This window comes from Cnephaeus nilssonii (genome assembly GCF_951640355.1).
Source record: "Cnephaeus nilssonii genome assembly, chromosome: 13".
In the NCBI taxonomy this organism is placed as follows: Eukaryota; Metazoa; Chordata; class Mammalia; order Chiroptera; family Vespertilionidae; genus Cnephaeus; species Cnephaeus nilssonii.
Genome location: NC_137084.1, coordinates 43,700,454 through 43,719,215, shown reverse-complemented (window position 1 = coordinate 43,719,215; position 18,762 = coordinate 43,700,454). Strand labels below are relative to the sequence as shown.

Sequence of the window (18,762 nt, the reverse complement as noted above, 5' to 3'; positions counted from 1 at the left end):
CTCCCCTTTAATCCATTCTCTACATTGATATCAGAGTGGACTTTATAAAAATATAAATCAGAGTAACTTTCTTAAAACAAAAACAGTGTGGCCCCAGCTGGTTTGCTCAGTGGTTAGGGTGTTGGCCCTCAGACTGAAGCGTCTTGGGTTTGATTCCAGTCAAGGGCGAGTACCTCAGTTGCAGACTCTCACATCGATGTTTCTCTCTCTTTCTCTCTCCTCTTCCCTTCCATTCTCTAAAAATCAATGGAAAAAATATCCTCAGGTGAGGATTAACAACAAAAAACAACAACACAGTGTTAATGTACTTAATGCCACTGAATTGCACACCTAAAAATTGTTGAGCCCTAGCCGGTTTGGCTCAGTGGATGGAGCGTCGGCCTGCGGACTGAAGGGTCCCAGGTTCGATTCCGGCCAGGGGCACATGCCTGGATTACAGGCTCGATCCCCAGTAGGGGGGGGGGGGTGTAGGAGGCAGCCGATCAATGATTCTCTCTCATCATTGATGTTTCTATCTCTCTATCCTTCTCCCTTCCTCTCTAAAATCAATAAAAACATATTTAAAAAAAAATCATTCTTGGAATAAGTCTGAAATCTTTCCAACGGATCTACATGGACCATACTATATTATATGGCTCATTTCCATCTTCCCATTGTTATCTTGAACACATCTCCTACCGCATCTCTCTTTTTCAGCCATACTGGCCTTTCCCCCCCCATTTTTGTAGCTCTTCACTAATCTCCACCTTGTTACATACTCCCTTTGCCTGGTTAACTCCAGCTTATCCCACACTTGATCTTAGTCAAAAGGCGATCTCTCCAGCTCATCCTTTAGGTTTCAGCTTGAAGTTACTTCTTCAAAGAAGCCTTTGCTGACTTCCTCAGAGTGGTTTAGATTCCCAGAATTCTTTATACTCTCAGTACTGTGTACTTCTTCTAGCACCCTTTAATATAGTTGTAATTATTTGTCTATTAAAATTTCTGTTGTCCATTTGGTCTGTAAGTTCCACAAATGTAATGTTCATGAATTTCTTATTCACTGCTGTATTTTAAGCACATTTCACAGTGCTTGGAGTTCACTAAATATTTTTGAATGAGTAAATGGTTTATGATTTTTACCCTACTTAGTTTCAGAAAGGCTTTGATGTTGCTCACAATAACAAATACATATAAAAGAAACAATTTAAAGGAAAAACAGAATAAAACAAAACTAAAAACCTAGGAGAGAGGTTTGCTATACTAAGTATCTGGTCTGACTGGTTCAAGTTGAGGAAAATAATGACTCCGTAAAGGTCATTGGATTTATCAAAAACTAATAATTTTTATTTATTTTTAATTGATTTTAGAGAGAGGAAGGGAAAGATAGAATGAGAGAGAGAGAAAGACATCAATGTGATAAAAATCTATCAGTTGTCTCCTACACATGCCCTAAATGGATCGAACCTGAAAACTGGGTATGTGCTCTGGCCGGGAATCAAACCCACCACCCTTTGGTGTATGGGACGATACTCCAACCAACAGCCATACCGGCTAGAGCGAGAACTAATCAATAATTTTTAAATGGTTTCAGTAGAGTTTTGGAGAGTCAAGAAAGATTCAGAAGTAGGCAATAAGTATAAATGACATCATTGAAAAGTGAATTTGTGATTGAACCAAATATGTTTCTGGCTTCTTAAAATATTATTTTAACCTATTATGGGAAATTTTAACATATCAGGAAATACAGAGAATAGTATAATGAACTCCCATAAACTGTTACTTAGCTTCAATGATTATCAACTTAGGATGGGTTTCATCTATAGCACATACACTCCCCACCCTCCCACACACTAAAGTGGGTTGAAGCAATCCCATATACATTGTCATTGCAAATATTTTGGTATGACTGCTAAAAGATGAGGACCTATTGGTATATTGTTGACATTCATGAATATAGTTACCCACAGAAGCGTTTATTTTTGGAATATTTTCTTTGATATGTTTTTGAGATTTAATATTTCAGGATCTCTAGATCATTGCTATCCAATTGAACTTTCTGTAGTGGTGGAACTATTCTATATTTGTGCTGTTTAAAATGGTGATGACTAGGGTGACTGAGGAACTGATTTCTAAATTTTATTTCATTTTAATTTCAGTAGCCTCATGTGGCTAGTTAATCCTTTATCTGTCCTTAACCATTCTCTTAAAACTGAAGGCTATCCCTTCAGAAATTTATGCATAGGCACCTAAAATTATTTCTATAATCCAGGTGAATGAAGTTGATTATAATAGAGAAATAGAGAATGTGATGCCTCATAGATTTAGACAGATTTTAGGCTACCTCTGGACTAAAGATATTTGATGTGTAGTATTTAAGGCTGCACAAAATCCACTCTGAGATCTTTTGGATCTCTGTCCTTGATGTCTATCATAATGCCTTTCATATAGGTGACCATAAAATAATGACTGTACAGTCATTAGGAATCTGGAATAATAGTCTTTCTTCTTTAGGAAGGTGACAGAAGTATCATCATACATTAAATAAATAGGAAAAAAACATGACTACTGAAGTTACTATTTATTTGTAAACTTTTGTTTATTGTTATTTAATATGGAATATTTCTTTCCTTTGGCCTGTGAAATTAATATTGTTAATGTGACATGGGAAAAGTCCTGGAGCAGGAGTTAGGAAAACTGAACTATGGTCTTTGGTCTACCACCTTATAAATTATGTATAAATTTTAAAAAGTTCACTTTAATCTCTCTGTGTCTCAGTTTCCTCATATGTAAAATGAGAAGAATCTTCCCCCTTCCCATATAGTATGGACTGTATAGATGGTCCTCTGTAAGCTCCACCGAGGGATTTACTGTCAGAACCCTCTCATATAGTCCTACCTATTTAATCTCACAAAACTTCCAGAAATTGAAAGTGGTTCCTCTTTACAAAAAGACTGAGTACATTTAGTTTTAAATAAAACATTCCTTTGTATTCTCAAAATTCTTCAGTTGAACTCTTCTATAAAATATTGTACTTTTGTTTTCAAAATCTCTGCAATAATTGTAGTTCTTTATGTAAAACAATCTAAATAGTTATTTCTTCCTCAAGCTGATTGATACTCTAAATATTGTGATGATTTATTTTTGTTTTTCAGGATTTTTACATTTATGCTTTGTTATGGATTGAGTTGTATCCTTCTCAAGTTCATATTTTGAAGTTTAACCTCTAGTATCAGATGCAATTGGTTAAGATGAGGTCATTCTAGGGTAGGGTGGCCCCTATACAGTATGACTGGTGTCCTTATAAAAAGGGGAAATTTAAACACATGTAAATAGAGAGAATGCCATATGAAGATTAATGCAAAGATGAGGGTGATGTTTCTATACACCAAGAAATGCCAAGGATTTGCTGCAAACCACCAGAAGCTGGGGAACAGATTTTCCTCAGAGCCCTCAGAAGGAACTAACTCTGCCAACACCTTGATTTTGGATTTGTAGCTTCCAGAACTGTGAGACAATAAATTTCTGTTGTTTAAACCATTCAGTTTGTGGTACTTTATTATAGCAGTCCTAGCAAACAAGTACAGTGCTTAATATCCCTTTGCAGCCAAATATAAAACTCCATACACTTCTGACAACAATGTATATTTCCTGTCCAACTGAATTTTTTTGAATAGTCAGATTACCAAATTATGTGAGTAAATCTATGTTTTGTGGCTTCCTGACAGTATATTTGTTTGCATGCATAATAATAATATCAACTGACATTTGATTGCTTATTACATATCAGGCCTAACTAATTTAATCCTTAAAACTAACTCTATGAGCTTCTTGGAGAAGTGGTTGATTTCAGGGCTAGGGCAGGGAAAATACAAAATGAGCCTGGAGAGCCACCTGTGCCACCTCCTGATGCCAGTGCTTCTGTGTGGTGCTCTTGCCAGGTGCTCTTGTCGTGACTACTGGCACTGTGCTCAGTCAATGCACGAGTTCTCAGTAAAGAACATTGACGGGCCGCCTTGGCAAGTACTGGGGCTTCCTGTGCAATGTCACCAATGTGGCCTCACAATGAGGCAAAACAGATAAAACAGATGTAAATTTTACTCAGCTTGTTGACCTGTACACCTGATAAGCTGAGGGTGCCTTACTGATCCTGGCTTTCCCTTGTAACTAGTTTGGGAGGCAGGAGCCAGGGACTAATGCTGAGATCAAAGAGTTCCCTCCCATTTGATATGTATAGCAAGATCTGTGTGAACTGAGATGAGGCCCACCCTCTGTGGAAGTGATGAAAGTCCAGCCCAAGAGGAGGGGCATCCTGTGAAATGCCATCAAATGGAACTTCACCAAGTTCCTCATTGACAAGAATGGTTGTGTGGTGAAGTGGTACAGAGGCATTCCCATGGGAATACCATAGTAATAATTACTGTGGGCAAGATCAAGATCCATTTGATGAATGTTAAAATTAGTGAACAAGAGTTTGGGAAGATACAGCACAAAGTATCTCTTCAAGATATTATTTACACAGTAAGTAATAAAAATCTATACTAATAAAAGGGTAATATGCAAATTGGTCAGGACCCCCTGGAATCGAACTGTGACTTCAGGACCCCCTCACAGTAAAGACTGAACAGCAGGCAGCGTGGGGCGACCAGGCTGGCAGGGGGGGTTAGTGAGGGACGACCAAACGACTGAACAGCAGGCTTTGTGGGGAGACCAGGCTGGCAGGGGCGTTAGTGAGGGGCGACCAAATGACCGAACAGTAGGCTGCATGGGGTGACCAGGCTGGCAGGGGGGGCAGTTGGGGACAAACAGGCCAGCAGGGGGGGGGCAGTGAGGGGCAACCAGGCCGGCAGAGGGGGGGCAGTGAGGGGCGACCAGGCTGGCTGAGTGGGGGGAGTTGTGGGTGACCAGGCCGGCGGGGGGGGGGGGCAGTTGTGGGCGACCAGGCCAGCAGGGGGGGGCAGTTAGGGGCAACCAGGCTGGTGGGGGGGGCAGTTGGGGGTGACCAGGCCAGTGGGGGGGGGGGTGGCAGTTAGGCGCCACCAGGCTGGCAGGCAGAGGCGGTTAGGGGTGATCAGGCTGGCAGGGGAAGCAGTTAGGGGCGACCAGGCAGGTAGGCAGGTGAGCAGTTAGGAGCCAGCGGTCCCAGATTGTGAGAGGGATGTCCCAGATTGGAGAGGGTGCAGGCTGGGCTGAGGGGAACCCCCCGCCCCGTGCACGAATTTTGTGCACCAGGCCTCTAGTCCTATCTAAAGAGTAATATGCAAATTGACCATCACCACAACACACAAGATGGCTGCCCCCATGTGGACACAAGATGGCCAGCAGGGGAGGGCAGTTGGGAGGGACCAGGCCTGCAAGGGAGGGCAGTTGTAGGCAATCAGGCCAGCAGGGGAGGGTAGTTGGGAGGGACCAGGCCTGCAAGGGAGGGCAGTTGGGGGCGATCAAGCCTGCAGGGGAGGGCAGTTAGGGGTGACCAGGCCAGCAGAGGAGGGAAGTTGGGGGCAACCAGGCCTGCAGGGAAGGGCAGTTTGGGGGGACCCAGGCCTGCAGGGGAGAGCAGTTGGGGGGGACCAGGCCTGCAGGGGAGAGCAGTTAGGGGTGACCAGGCCTGCAGGGGAGGGCAGTTAGGGGTGGCCAGGCCTGCAGGGGAGGGCAGTTAGGGGCAAACAGGCTGGCAGGGGAGCAGTTAGGCATCAATCAGGCTGGCAGGGGAGTGGTTAGGGGGTGATCAGGCTGGCAGGCAGAAGCGGTTAGGGGCAATCAGGAAGGCAGGCAGGCAAGCAGTTGGGAGCCAGCAGTCCTGGATTGTGAGAGGGATGTCCGACTGCCCGTTTAAACGGGCAGTCGGACATCCCTCGAGGGGTCCCAGATTGGAGAGGGTGCAGGCTGGGCTGAGGGACCCTCCCCCGTGCATGAATTTCTTGCACCGGGCCACTAGTATATAATAATACATAAAATGATAAATAAAAAACAGTAAGCTTATGGTAGAGAAACTGTGGAGCTCACTGTAACCAAGTGATGAAGGTTAACATTACAAGGATTAAGACATTTGTCCTGTTAAAGATGCACCCAAGAGAGACACATCAGTTCTGTGGTAGTCATGCCAAAAATGCATGACCTGAATCTAGTGAGAAAACTGACAAATATAAATTGAGGAACATTATACAAAACAATTGACCTGTATTTTTCAAGTGTCAAGGCCATGAAAGCAAGGAGAGACAGGAAATGTTAGATATGAGAGGAGACTAAGGAGGCATGACAACTAAAGCAATGTGGGACCCTGGGTTGGATCTTGGGGACCAGAAAAAGGGAATTAGTAGAAAAGCTGGTGCAACCCAAATAAATTCTATAGTTTAGTTAATAGCACTGCAGCACTTAATTTTATAGTCTTTATAGTGGAATTATCTGTACTATTTTTGTAACTTTTCTGTGAGCTTAAAATTATTTCTAAGTAAAAAGATAAAAGGATTCCTTAAGATAGGTATTATTGTTATTCCCATTTTACTATGAGGAAATTGAAGCACAGAGAGGTTAAATAACTTGTCCCAGTTGGATATAGTTAGTAAGTGGTCAAGTTGGGATTTCAGCTCAACCATCTGGTTCTAGACTCCAGTGCTAAAACACTAAACTACACTACCTTTCCTTGATAAGTTTTGTGTAGGTGAAATATTTGCAGAAAGTACAGGATACTTAGGTGTTCCTCAAACAAAAAGAATAAAAAAACTAATCACCTCTGGAAAGTAAATCAATTAAATATGTTAGATAAGATTGTTTCTTGGGTATCTTCCAGTAGTGGACTTTTGTAATTTATATGACAAAATTTTCAATACATGTAACTTACAGTTAAGAGAGTAAGATGAGAATTAGTTTTTTAGTCCTTGAGTAATGTCATGCTACTACATTAGGGCACTTACAATGTCATTAGGAGATAGGAATTTTTCAGCTCCCTTAGAATCTTCAGGGACCAATGACCTACATGCAGGCTTCTTTGACCAAAACATGGTTATACAACACATGGCCATATTTGGATTTAAAATAAATATGTTGCGCAGCCAGAGTGGCTCAGTGGTTGAGCGTTGACCTATGAACCAGGAAGTCACAGTTCGATTCCTGGTCAGGGTACATGCCCAGGTTGCAGGCTTGATCCCCAGTGTGGGGCAAGCAGGAGGCAGCCATTCAATGATTCTCTCGCCGCATTGATGTTTCTATTTCTCTTTCTCCCTTCCTTTCTGGAATCAATAAAAATATATTTTAAAAATAAATAAAATAAATGTCCTCTTTATGCTTTTATTTATTTTTAGAGAGAGAGAGAGAGAGGAAAGGAGAGGGAGAGAGAGAGAGAAACATCCATGAGAGAGGAGCATCATTGATTGGCATCCCTACTAGGGATAGAGTGCAACCCAGGCAGGAATCGAACTGGCAACCTCTTGGCTCCTGGGTTGATGCTCAACCGCTGAGCAAAACTGGCCAGGGCTAAATCTGTCTTAATATGCTTTTCCCCCTGGTTATTTCTTTTTTTCCTTGTGTATTTGAATTCGCAGTCTTTTAAAAATCATTCCATATTAATTGCTTTATTAAAATTGGGAAGTTACATATTTTTTCTTTTTTATTTAATGACTAGAGGCCTGGTGCACGGGATTCGTGCACTGGTGGGGGGCATGGCCTGCGGGGATCGGCCCGCTGTGGGAGTGCTGCTCATCCCGGTCAGCTGAGCAGCCGTGGACCTGCTCTCTGAGCAGCTGCTCCCTGGTCCGGCATCTTCCATGGAGCTGGAGCACTCGCCTCTCCAGGGGACCCGGTCCGGGCCGGGCCCAGGGACAATAGCACTGAGAGGCAGCGGAGTAGGCCTCAGTCCTGCGGCGGCCACAAACCTGCCTCCCAGCCTCCGGGGTCAGCTCTGTGAGTCTGGCAGCGGCACTGCATGGCCTGCGGGTGTCCAGAGGAGGTAGCAGGGAGCGAGGAGGAGGAGCCTGGGGCAAGAAGGCAACGATCGCAGCCTGGGTTCCTGCCCATTGGCCCGGGGTTCGCAGTGGGAGCAGCCACTCATTCTGGTCAGCCGAGCGGTGCTCCCACTGTGGTAGTGCACTGACCACCAAGGGGAAGGTCCTGCTTTGAGTGTCTGCCCCCTGGTGGTCAGTGCACGTCATAGCAACTGGTCGACCGGTCGTTCTGGTTGTTCCACCATTCGGTTGCTGGGCTTTTATTATATAGGACTAGAGGCCCAATGCATGAAATTTGTGCAAGGGGCTGTGCCCTCGCAGCCGCGGTGGCTTGCCTCGGCCCTCGCAGCCCTGCTTCGCCTGGAAGGATGTCTGGTCTAATTAGCATATTACGCTTTTATTATTATAGATTGCCCTAGAATTTGTGGCATGCAGCCATGACTTATAAAAGTCTACCATTAGCCCTCACCGGTTTGGCTCAGTGGATAGAGCGTCGGCCTGCGGACTCAAGGGTCCTAGGTTCGATTCCGGTCAAGGACATGTACCTTGGTTGTGGGCACATCCCCAGTAGGGGGTGTGCAGGAGGCAGCTGATTAATGTTTCTCTGTCATCGATGTTTCTAACTCTATTCATCTCCCTTCCTCTCTGTAAAAAAATCAATAAAATATATTAAAAAGAAAAAAGTCTACCATTAATTGATTCCTCTCCCCTTCTGGGCAATGCAAAGGACTTTAGAACTCTATACTTACTACTACTCCTTTTGACTTTACCAGTACTATGTGTATTTTAATTGTGTGCGTGTGTGTATAAAACCCTATACGATGTTATTTCAAACAATGATTATTTAGATATTTTTATAAGGAAAACGTTTTACTGAAGTACAACATAATAGAAAAGCATGCAAGTTATAAGTGTACAATTCGAGAAAATTTGCTAGTCAAATTTCCATCCTGACGAAATTTATTTCTTACTGTAAATTAGTAAATTTGGTGTTCTGGTTTTAAAACCTTGATTTCCTGAGTTTTATTTTAAGTATGTCCCTATGAGCTGTATCTACTTTCATTTTTCCAAGAATGCAAGGATGTTGCAGGCTGTTGTCTTCCAGAGTCTGACTACCTTAGTAGTGAATGCTGTCAACTTGGTCAAGTTTCTTTTCATTGATTAATTTTATTCAGTGCCAGGCAGGGACCAACACTGTTAGTATATCCATGAAGAAGACAAGATGATCTGTATCTTACCCTTTGTAAGTTGGGGAGATAAATTAGTAAATAAATGTACAAACAAGATAATTGGAGATAAGTGTTTTATTTCCAATTTAAAAAATGGTTTCCCCATAAGAAAAAGTGGATCAGGATTTTTTCCTATGTTAAATTTCTACACTTAGACTTACAAGTTTTTGAGTAAAGTTAATGACGGTAAAGTAAGTCTCATGTTAGTACTTTACATGTTACTTCTTCCTTTCCTTTTTTAATCCTCAACCGAGGATATTTTTCTATTGATTTTTAGAGAGAATGGAAGAGAGAGGGAAAGACAGAGAGAAATTTTGATGTGAGAGAAAAGCATCGATTGGTTGCCTCCTGCATTAGCCCCTACCAGGGCCAGGGCTGGGGAGGAGCCTGCAGCCAAGGTACGTGCCCTTGACCGGAATGGAATGGAATCTGGGACCCTTAGGTACACAGGCCGACGCACTATCCACTGAGCAACACTGGCTAGGGCTTCATGTTAACTTCTTTCTCATTCATAAACAGTCTAGTTCTTGTAGCCCTCATACTTCTAGGACTCTAGTCTTTATATTCCCAGGGATTATGCTTTCATTCATTGAATTAAGTAGACCTGAACCTCAGTTTCTCCAGGTTACTCTCCAGAAAGTTAACTATAATTGCTTCATGGTCTAATCCTAGTTCTTTTTGTTAGGGCCCAAGTAAATACCTGCTTCGCCTTTTTGTGAATTAGGGATATCAACATAATTGATTGTTTTCCTCCATCTTTTATCTTCATTTTCCTCAGCTCTTAACTAAGTAAATACTCTTTACTTGTGCTTTTAATTTGAGAGGTTATCTGTTTAATTAGAAAAAAAAGCATTTCACTAACTTGGGGCTTTGTGTTTTTTTCATTATTGTTAGAACCTTTGCAGATATTTTCCATTGAATTTAATTGCAGTTTTTTGTAAAAGTATTTTTCGAGAACCCAATGTAATGTGTTAACTGAGTGAATTTTTTCCTTTTAATTTCAGTTGGAAAGACATCCTTGATCACCAGATTCATGTATGACAGTTTTGACAACACCTATCAGGTATTTTGTTTTTGCCAACTTACTAGTTGTCTCTATTTTGTATGTTATAAGTAGTATACGGTGTCCCCCCAAGAATATAGACACTCTTTGAATAATTATTAATTCCAATGGGTTAAATCTGAAAAGAAACATCAGTTGAGCTACCTACTTTTAGTAATATATACACTTTTTGGGACACCCTGTATTTATGGTGTTTTTAAAAATTTCACATGCAGTCATGGAAATAAAAGCACTTTGTAATCTGTAAAATGCTATAAAATATAAAGTATAACTGATTTTGCTCATTGTTTTCGACTTCTTCATGTGATTTCTGTATCTATTCCAAAGTATATTGAAAGATTATCGCTAATACCATCTGGGCTAGAAGTAGGAATGATTGTAAATATTCTCTTATAGAGGTTTTATTCTAGTCTAGGATTCTGTGACATTTTGACCTATACTTGAAGTCAAGAATAAGGAGATTTGGGAAATTCACCAGTATTTGGAAATTAAACAATATATTCCTAAATAACCATTGGATTAAAGACAAAATCACAAGGGAAGTTAGTAAATACTTTGAGACAAATGAAAAAGAAAACACAATATACCAAAATTTATGGGATTCAGCTAAAACAGTGCTATAAGGAAAATAAAAACATTAAATCAATAATTTAACCTTCTACTGTAAAAAACTAGAAAAAGTAAACTAAATCTAAAGCAAGCAGTAGGAAGAAACTTTTAAAATGTAGGTTTTATTTTTATTCATGTATGGTGAGGCTAACAGATTAGGGGATTATTGCCATTGAAAAGATCTGTTGTACTCACAGATCCCAAGAGGAGGATGATACTCTATGCCATGGGAGGGAGGCACATGGGGAAGCTCTTGAGTTGGTTAGGAGGTGAGGAGTGGGAAATGGGAAAAGTAGCAAGAGCCTTTATTGTGGTTTCTGTGGGAAGGATAGGTGAGACCAGGTAAGCAGATTTAGGATTGCCTAGTTTGAATAATTTCAGTGGGCTCTGGAGTGCAGGAGCCATTCCTAGTTGTCTGGTAACTGGCTCTAGAATGTTTAGGGCTGGGGAATAGTGGTCCTGAGTGTGATACATGAAGTGGTTGGAACTATGGGCTCTGGATTGGTTGGTTTGCATGTTAAAGGTGTTTTCACAGGCAAGTTTACTATTTCTAGGAATTGGCAAACTCTGGGAGGGCCAGTCTCCCAGATGTCAAAACAAAACAAAATAAAGACATGCTTAATTCAGAAGCTAATAAAGATTAGAGCAGGAATATATGAAAGAATAGAAAAACAGTAGAGCCGAAACCGGTTTGGCTCAGTGGATAGAGCGTCGGTCTGCGGACTGAAAGGTCCCAGGTTCGATTCCGGTCAAGGGCATGTACATTGGTTGCGGGCACATCCCCAGTAGGGGGTGTGCAGGAGGCAGCTGGTCGATGTTTCTCTCTCATCAATGTTTCTAGCTCTCTGTCCCTCTCCCTTCCTCTCTGTAAAAAATCAATAAAATATATTAAGAAAACAGTAGAGAAATGCAATGAAACTAAAAGTGGTTCTTAGAAAGGATAAACAAAATCGACTAACCTTGAGCTAGACTAATCAATTAAAAAAAGAAGACTCAAATTACTAAAATCAAAATGGAAAGAGAGGACATTACTACTGACCATGCAGGAATTAAAATGGATTATAAGGGAATACTGTGAATAATTATGTCGACAAGCTAGATAGCCTAGATGAAATGGTTAAATTCCAAGAAAGATACAAACTACTGAAATTAACTCAAGAAGAAATAGAAAATTTGAATGTATCTATAATAAGTAGAGATAGAATTAGTGAACAGAAACTTCTCACAAAGAAAATACCAGGACTAGATTCTTCATCTCTGAAGACATCTGTTCAATTTTATGAAATATTTAATAAACAACACAAAAACTTCATCAACTTCCAATAAACAGAATAGGAGGGAATACTTCCCACTCATATTATGAGATCAATATTACTCTGATACCCAAACCAAAGACATCAAAATTAAAACTGCAGACTGATATTCTTTGTGAATATAAACACAACAATCCTCAGCAGAGTTATTACCAAACTAAGTTTGGTAATGTGTCAAAAGGATTATGTACCATTTATCAAGTGGGATTGGTAGGTTGGTAACAGGATTACAAATTGGTTCAACATATAAAAAGTAATATAATACACTGTACAAATAGAATAAAGGACAAAATCACATGATCATTTAAATGGACAAAGATAAAGAATTTGACAGAATCCAATAGCCAGACTAGGAGGAACCAAGATGGCGGCATAGGTAAACACCTGGACTTGCTGCCCCGCACAACCGCATAAAAACTACAACTAAAAGACAAAATGGATATCATCCAGAACCACGGGAAGGCTGGCTGAGTGGAAATTATACAACTAGAAGGAAAGAGAAAAGCGCACTGAGACTGGGAGGAGGTGCGGAAGTGCGGAGGTACGGAGGCGCGCATGGAAAGGGGAAGGCAACTGGGTACGCTGTTGTCTTTTTCAACTGGGAGGGAGATACAAGCTCCCAACTGCTCTGAACTCCAGTTCTGGGCGAGACTCTGGGTACCCAGACTCATACGGGGAGAAACTGGACTGTCTGGCATTGGGCCGGAACATGAGGGCAGCTTTCTCTCAGAGGTGCTTGCAGTGATCATTGTTCCTGCACGATGCCGCGGGACACAGAGACCCAGGGACCTCTTCGGGGCAGAGCTGATGGGCAGCCATTGCTGTTTGTTCCACTCTGGTGATTCCCTGAGACCCTGCCCCACCCAATTTACAACCCCACCCAAGCTGTGCACAAAGGCTTTTGCATATGAATGGCCTGGTCTGTGCCGTGCCAGCACAGCCAAGGGTTTGGCGAGCCTGAGCGGGGGCGACGAAGGATGGAGAAATGATAGACAAAGAGAAAAAGCTGGGTCTAGGTGGATCTTCTGTGCCTTGCTGAGGCCACAGAACAGATCCAGACTGCAAAGCTGAGGCTTTATTTATAATCAGGGACAAACAAGGTAATCTACAATGTTGTTGTAAGTTTCACTTGTTTTGGCAGCACTTGCTGCCCCTCCCATAGCCCACTAGCTACCCAGGAAAGATCTAGGGAGCAGTTACAAGATCAAGCTTAATTATGCTTAGAGGACTGTGCCCTCCAAGCTGGGACTTGTTTGCGACTTGGCCAGCAGGTCAGTCCGAGGCTTAACCCTATAACCGCTTCCTACACTGGCCTTTTGCAATCTAAAACCTAACAAAGTGCAGCTGGGTCAGAGAGCCGCAGAGCTTCCAAAAGAAGACCCAAGGTTCAACAGCAGCTTGCATTGCTTCAGAGCTGGACCCCATCTGGGCACCTCCAAACCCCAAACAAAGAGGAGGAATCTGCAGATCTTGCTGTAGTTCCTGCTGGGTGGCCTCAGGCAGTGGCTGACTTTGCACCTCCTTGGAGATTTAAGAGCCAGTGTACACAGTGGTCAGAGTGAGACCATCCAGATTACAACTCTTCACATCCATAAGAGACACACTCAGGGGCAGACTCAGTGAGCACCAAAGCCCCACTGAAGCAAGTTCTGCCCCATAAGGGTGTCTCCAGCACAGAAGTTCTCCCATTGTAGACACAACTGGTCCTCACAGCCAGTTGGTCTGGAGGTCAATTCCTCCCAGTCTTACCAACAACAATCAAGACTTAACTACAACAAGACTGTGCACACAGCCCACAAAGGGGTACACCAAGAGTTTCCACCTCAGGTAATTGGGGAGGCTGAGCCACTGGGCCCTATAGGACACCTAGCACGCAAAGCCACTCTATCAACACAGGGAAGCAGCCAAAATGCGGAGACAAAGAAACATGTCACAAATGAAAGAAATGGAGGAAAGCAAACGACTGGATATATAGTTCAAAACCACGGTTATAAGGTTACTCAAGAATCTTCTAGAAACCTCTGAGAAATATAGTGAGACCCTCAAGGATATGAAAAAGGACCAATTAGAAATTAAGCATACACTGACTGAAATAAAGAATAATATACAGAGATCCAACAGCAGACTAGAGGATCCCAAGAATCAAGTCAGAGATTTAAAATACAAAGAAGCAAAAAACATCCAAATGGAAAAGAAAAAAGGAAAAAGAATCGAAAAACATGAAGATAGTGTAAGGAGCCTCTGGGACAACTTCAAGCTTACCAACATCAGAATTATAGGGGTGCCAGAAGAAGAGAGAGAGCAAGATATTGAAAACCTATTTGAAGAAATAATGACGGAAAACTTCCCCTACCTGGTGAAAGAAATAGACTTATAAGTCCAGGAAGCGCACAGAACCCCAAACAAGAGGAATCCAAAGAAGACCACACCAAGACACATCATAATTAAAATGCCAAGGGCAAAAGACAAAGAGAGAATGTTAAAAGCAGCAAGAGAAAATCAGTTAGTTACCTACAAGGGAGTACCCATATGACTGTCAGCTGATTTCTCAACAGAAACTATGCAGGCCAGAAGGGTGTGGCAAGAAATATTCAAAGTGATGAATAGCAAGAACCTACAACCAAGATTACTCTACCCAGCAAAGCTATCATTTAGAATCGAAGGTCAGATAAAGAGCTTCACAGATAAGAAAAAGCTAAAGGAGTTCATCACTGCTAAACCAGTATTATGTGAAATGCTGAAGGGTATTCTTTAAGAAGAGGAAGAAGAAAAAGGTAAAGATAAAAATTATGAACAACAAATACATACCTATCAACAAGTGAATCTAAAAATCAAGTGAATAAAAAATCTGATGAACAGAATAAACTGTTGAATATAATAGAATCAGGGTCATAGAAAGGGAGTGGACTGGTAATTCTCGGGGGGGAAAGGGGTGTGGGGGTGCGGGAAGAGACTGGATAAAAATCGTACACCTATGGATGAGGACAGTGGGGGGGAGGTAAGGGCAGAGGGTGGGGTGGGAACCGGGTGGAGGAGAGCTATGGGGGGAAAAAGGAGGAACAACTGTAATAATCTGAACAATAAAGATTTATTTTTAAAAAATCCAATAGCTATTCATCGTAAAAAAACACTCAACAAACTAGAAATATAAGGAATCTTCCTAAACATAATAAAGGGTATCAGTGAGAAACCATAACAAATATACTTAATCTTAAAAGACTGAATGCTAGCCCTAGCTGGTTTGGCTCAGTGGATAGTGTTGGCCTGCGGTCTGAAGGGTTCCAGGTTCAATTCCGGCCAAGGACACATGCCTGGGGTTGCAGGCTCAATCCCCACTAGGGGGCATTCAGGAGACAGCCGATCAATGATTCTCTTTCATCATTGATTTTTCTATCTCTCCGTCTCCCTTCCTCTCTAAAATCAATAAAGATATTTATATCTAAGTTATATATATGTATTTTAGTTTGAACTGCATAATCCTATATAATAAAAGCCTAATATGCTAAGTGTCTGGTCGACTGGTCGGCCATTCAACCAATCAAAGCATAATATGTTAATGATATGCTAAGGCCGCTCAACCGCTCGCTATGACGTGCACTGACCACCAGAGGGCAGACGCTCTGACCAGTAGGTTAGTTTGCTCCTGGGGTCCGTGAGATTGGGACTGAGAGAGACGGACCGGACACATCCTGGAGCCCTTCTGCAGTCCCTCCCTGGCTGGCCAACCTCCTGCATCTCTCCCCAGCCCGATCGTGCACCAGTGGGGTCCCTCGGCCTGGCCTGCACCTTCTCCCAACCCAAGCTGAGGGACCACGCCCCCCCCCCCCCCGCCAAGTGCATGAATTTCGTGCACTGGGCCTCTAGTTGTAAAATAAAAGAACACACTAAAAAGAAAAAATTAGTAATTTTTTTTAAAAAATGCTTTCACTGAGACCCTAAGCACATGCAAAACTTTTTCTGTATTAACTTTTTAAAAAATATATATTTTTATTGATTTCAGAGCGGAAGGGAGAGAGAGAGAGAGAGAGAGAGAGAGAGAGAGACATCAATGATGAGAATCATTGATCGGCTTCCTTCTGCATGATCAAGGCTGAAATCTGGGCATGTGCCCTTGACTGGCATCAAACCTGGGACACTTCAGTTCATAGGTCAATGCTCTATTCCAGTGATGGGCAACCTTTTGAGCTTGGTGTGTCAAACTTCGCCAAAAAACTGAGCATAACTCAGGTAGTGTGTCACTTTGAGGAAAAAACTAACTCCAAGACTCTAGTCGCAAATGTTTCATCCTCAGGAGCAGCAAATGTTTCATCCTCGGCATGCGGCCGCGTGTCATCAGAAATGGCTACGCGTGTTAGTGCTGACATGTGTGTCATAGGTTCGCCATCACTGCTCTATTCACTGAGCCAAACCGTCTAGGGCTTTCTGTATTAACTTTTTGAAATGTTCTTGTTAAAATGAAAATAATAAAATGGCTCCTTTAAGTATCTATTTTATATCTGTGTTACTGTGTAGTTAATATAAAAACTTGATTTCCATGGTTTTATCATAATACTAGAGGCCCGGTGCATGAAATTTGTGCACTTGGGGGGGTCCCTCAGCTTGGCCTGCGCCCTCTCGCAGATCGGGACCCCTCGCTCCTTATTGCCTGCCTGCTTGCTGCTCCTTAGTGCTGCCTCAGAGGCGGGAGAGGCTCCCACCACCACCACTGCACTCGCCAGCAGTGAGCCCAGCTTCTGGCTGAGCGGCACTCCCGCTGTGGGAGCACACTGAACACCAGGGGGCAGCTCCTGCGTTGAGCGTCTGCCCCCTGGTGGTCAGTGTGCATCATAGGGACCGGTCACTCTGTCGTTTGGTCGATTTGCATGTTAGCCTTTTATAGGATATCAAATGTTAATCTGTTTAAAGGAATGATTACTTTTCATAGTTATTAACTGCCACTGTCTCATTTATTTGTCAAACCACTTTTATTTTTCTAAAAGTTTCTAGGGTAAATTTAAAATCTGAATCTGGTTCTATTTTTGGTATGTATTTTCCCGCAAGTTTAGTATGCTTTTTACAAAGTAGACCACCCCCCAAATCAATGAATTAATTAACACTTAAATAATGTGATGCTGTAAATTAATATACATTGTTCTTTAACCTTTGATTTCTTCTACAATTATTGTCTTCTCCATTTTCATAAAGGAGATGAACGTGAGGCAGCAGTAATGTCTCATTTATCTTTTTTTTTTTTTAATCTTTATTGTTGGAAGTATTACATAGGTCCTCCTCCGCGACCCCCCCCCCCCACCTCTTCCAGCTTCCTCCCACTCATTTATCTTTTATAGAGGTTTGAATTAGTTTCATGTCAGTAGCATTCAAGATGCTGCAATAGCTGATAATGTTTATTTTCCCTGGATTTTTTTTTCTGTTCTTCCTGCTGTTGACTTCTTTGCCATAATAGCTCTGCTTGGTATAAAATAAGAAAAGCAGCAATCGGTTGTTTTTGAGGTTAATTTTGATCTTTGAGTTGAGTGGTGTAAATGTCCCCAAACTAGGATGACGTAGTGGAAGAAGGGGACTATTGTACATTTTATCGTAACGTCTGACTTTGTATTAATTTAAAAAAACACATGTGTTGGCTATGAGATCTAAAAAATGACAGTTTCTGTTTGTAGCCATTAAAAATTATTTTTGGCTGTTTTTAACAAACTTAATAACAAGTGACATGAGAATTATTTTTAGGTGAAAGAGAGTTTATCAGTGAAGGAGTGGGACAGAGAAAATTACTCCATAGACAGAGCAGCTGAGAATTTTTTTTTTTAATGTAAAATAATTCTAGAGGTAGGATAGTTCATGAAGTGTGTGGCAGCTCCATGATCGTCTGGAACCAAGACTCCTCCTAATTTTTTGTTTAAACAAACAGATCGAATATGACTTTCATGTTGAAGTTTGCCTCATGAATATTGAATGTTTCCTAGAGTTCTGTTATCCACAATCCAGGCAGGAAGGAGAAGTAAGACAAAACCAAGGGTACACCTGCCAACTCAGAGAGCCCCATTTATTTAAAACTCAGAGAAGACTGGAAAATAGAGTTTTTTTGATGGAAAAAGTATGGATTTAAATAAATGTTTCTGTTATTAAGGAAGAAGGGGAAGATGGATATTTGTGTGGGAAATTAGCTGCTTCTACCATAGTGAGTAGATGAAGTTCTCCTGATGAGGTTTCTTAAATGTAGCCATATCTCTGCCCTAACTTGTTTGGCTCAGTGGATAGAGTGTCGGCCTGCGGACTGAGGGGTCCCAGTTTCGATTCCAGTCAAGGGCATGTACCTTGGTTGCGGGCACATCCCAGTAGGGGGTGTGCAGGAGGCAGCTGATCGATGTTTCTCTCTCATCGATGTTTTTGGCTCTCTGTCCCTCTCCCTTCCTCTCTGTGGAAAATCAATAAAATATATATTTTTTAAATGTAGCCATATCTCATTCCTGTACATTCTTCAGGTTTGTCAAATAGATACTCTTGCACAGTAAGTTCAAGTTTATAAACCTGTTATCCCACCATATATCCATTCTCAGATGGAATGTCATAAATTGGAATTAGTACTTTGCTTATATGTACTTAAGCCCTAAATTAAGAAACATAATTGAAATATG

At 41.8% G+C, this 18,762-nt stretch overlaps 1 protein-coding gene across 2 annotated transcripts in view; it reads left to right on the top strand.

Moving 5' to 3' along the window:
• RAB6A (RAB6A, member RAS oncogene family) overlaps positions 1 to 18,762 on the top strand; it is a 48,746-nt gene that overhangs the window by 8,295 nt on the left and 21,689 nt on the right. For both annotated transcript variants that reach the window (XM_079787863.1, XM_079787862.1), the window contains exon 2: positions 10,150 to 10,208. In XM_079787863.1, the coding sequence (XP_079643989.1) occupies positions 10,150 to 10,208 (59 nt within the window). The remainder of the gene's footprint in view (positions 1 to 10,149; positions 10,209 to 18,762) is intronic.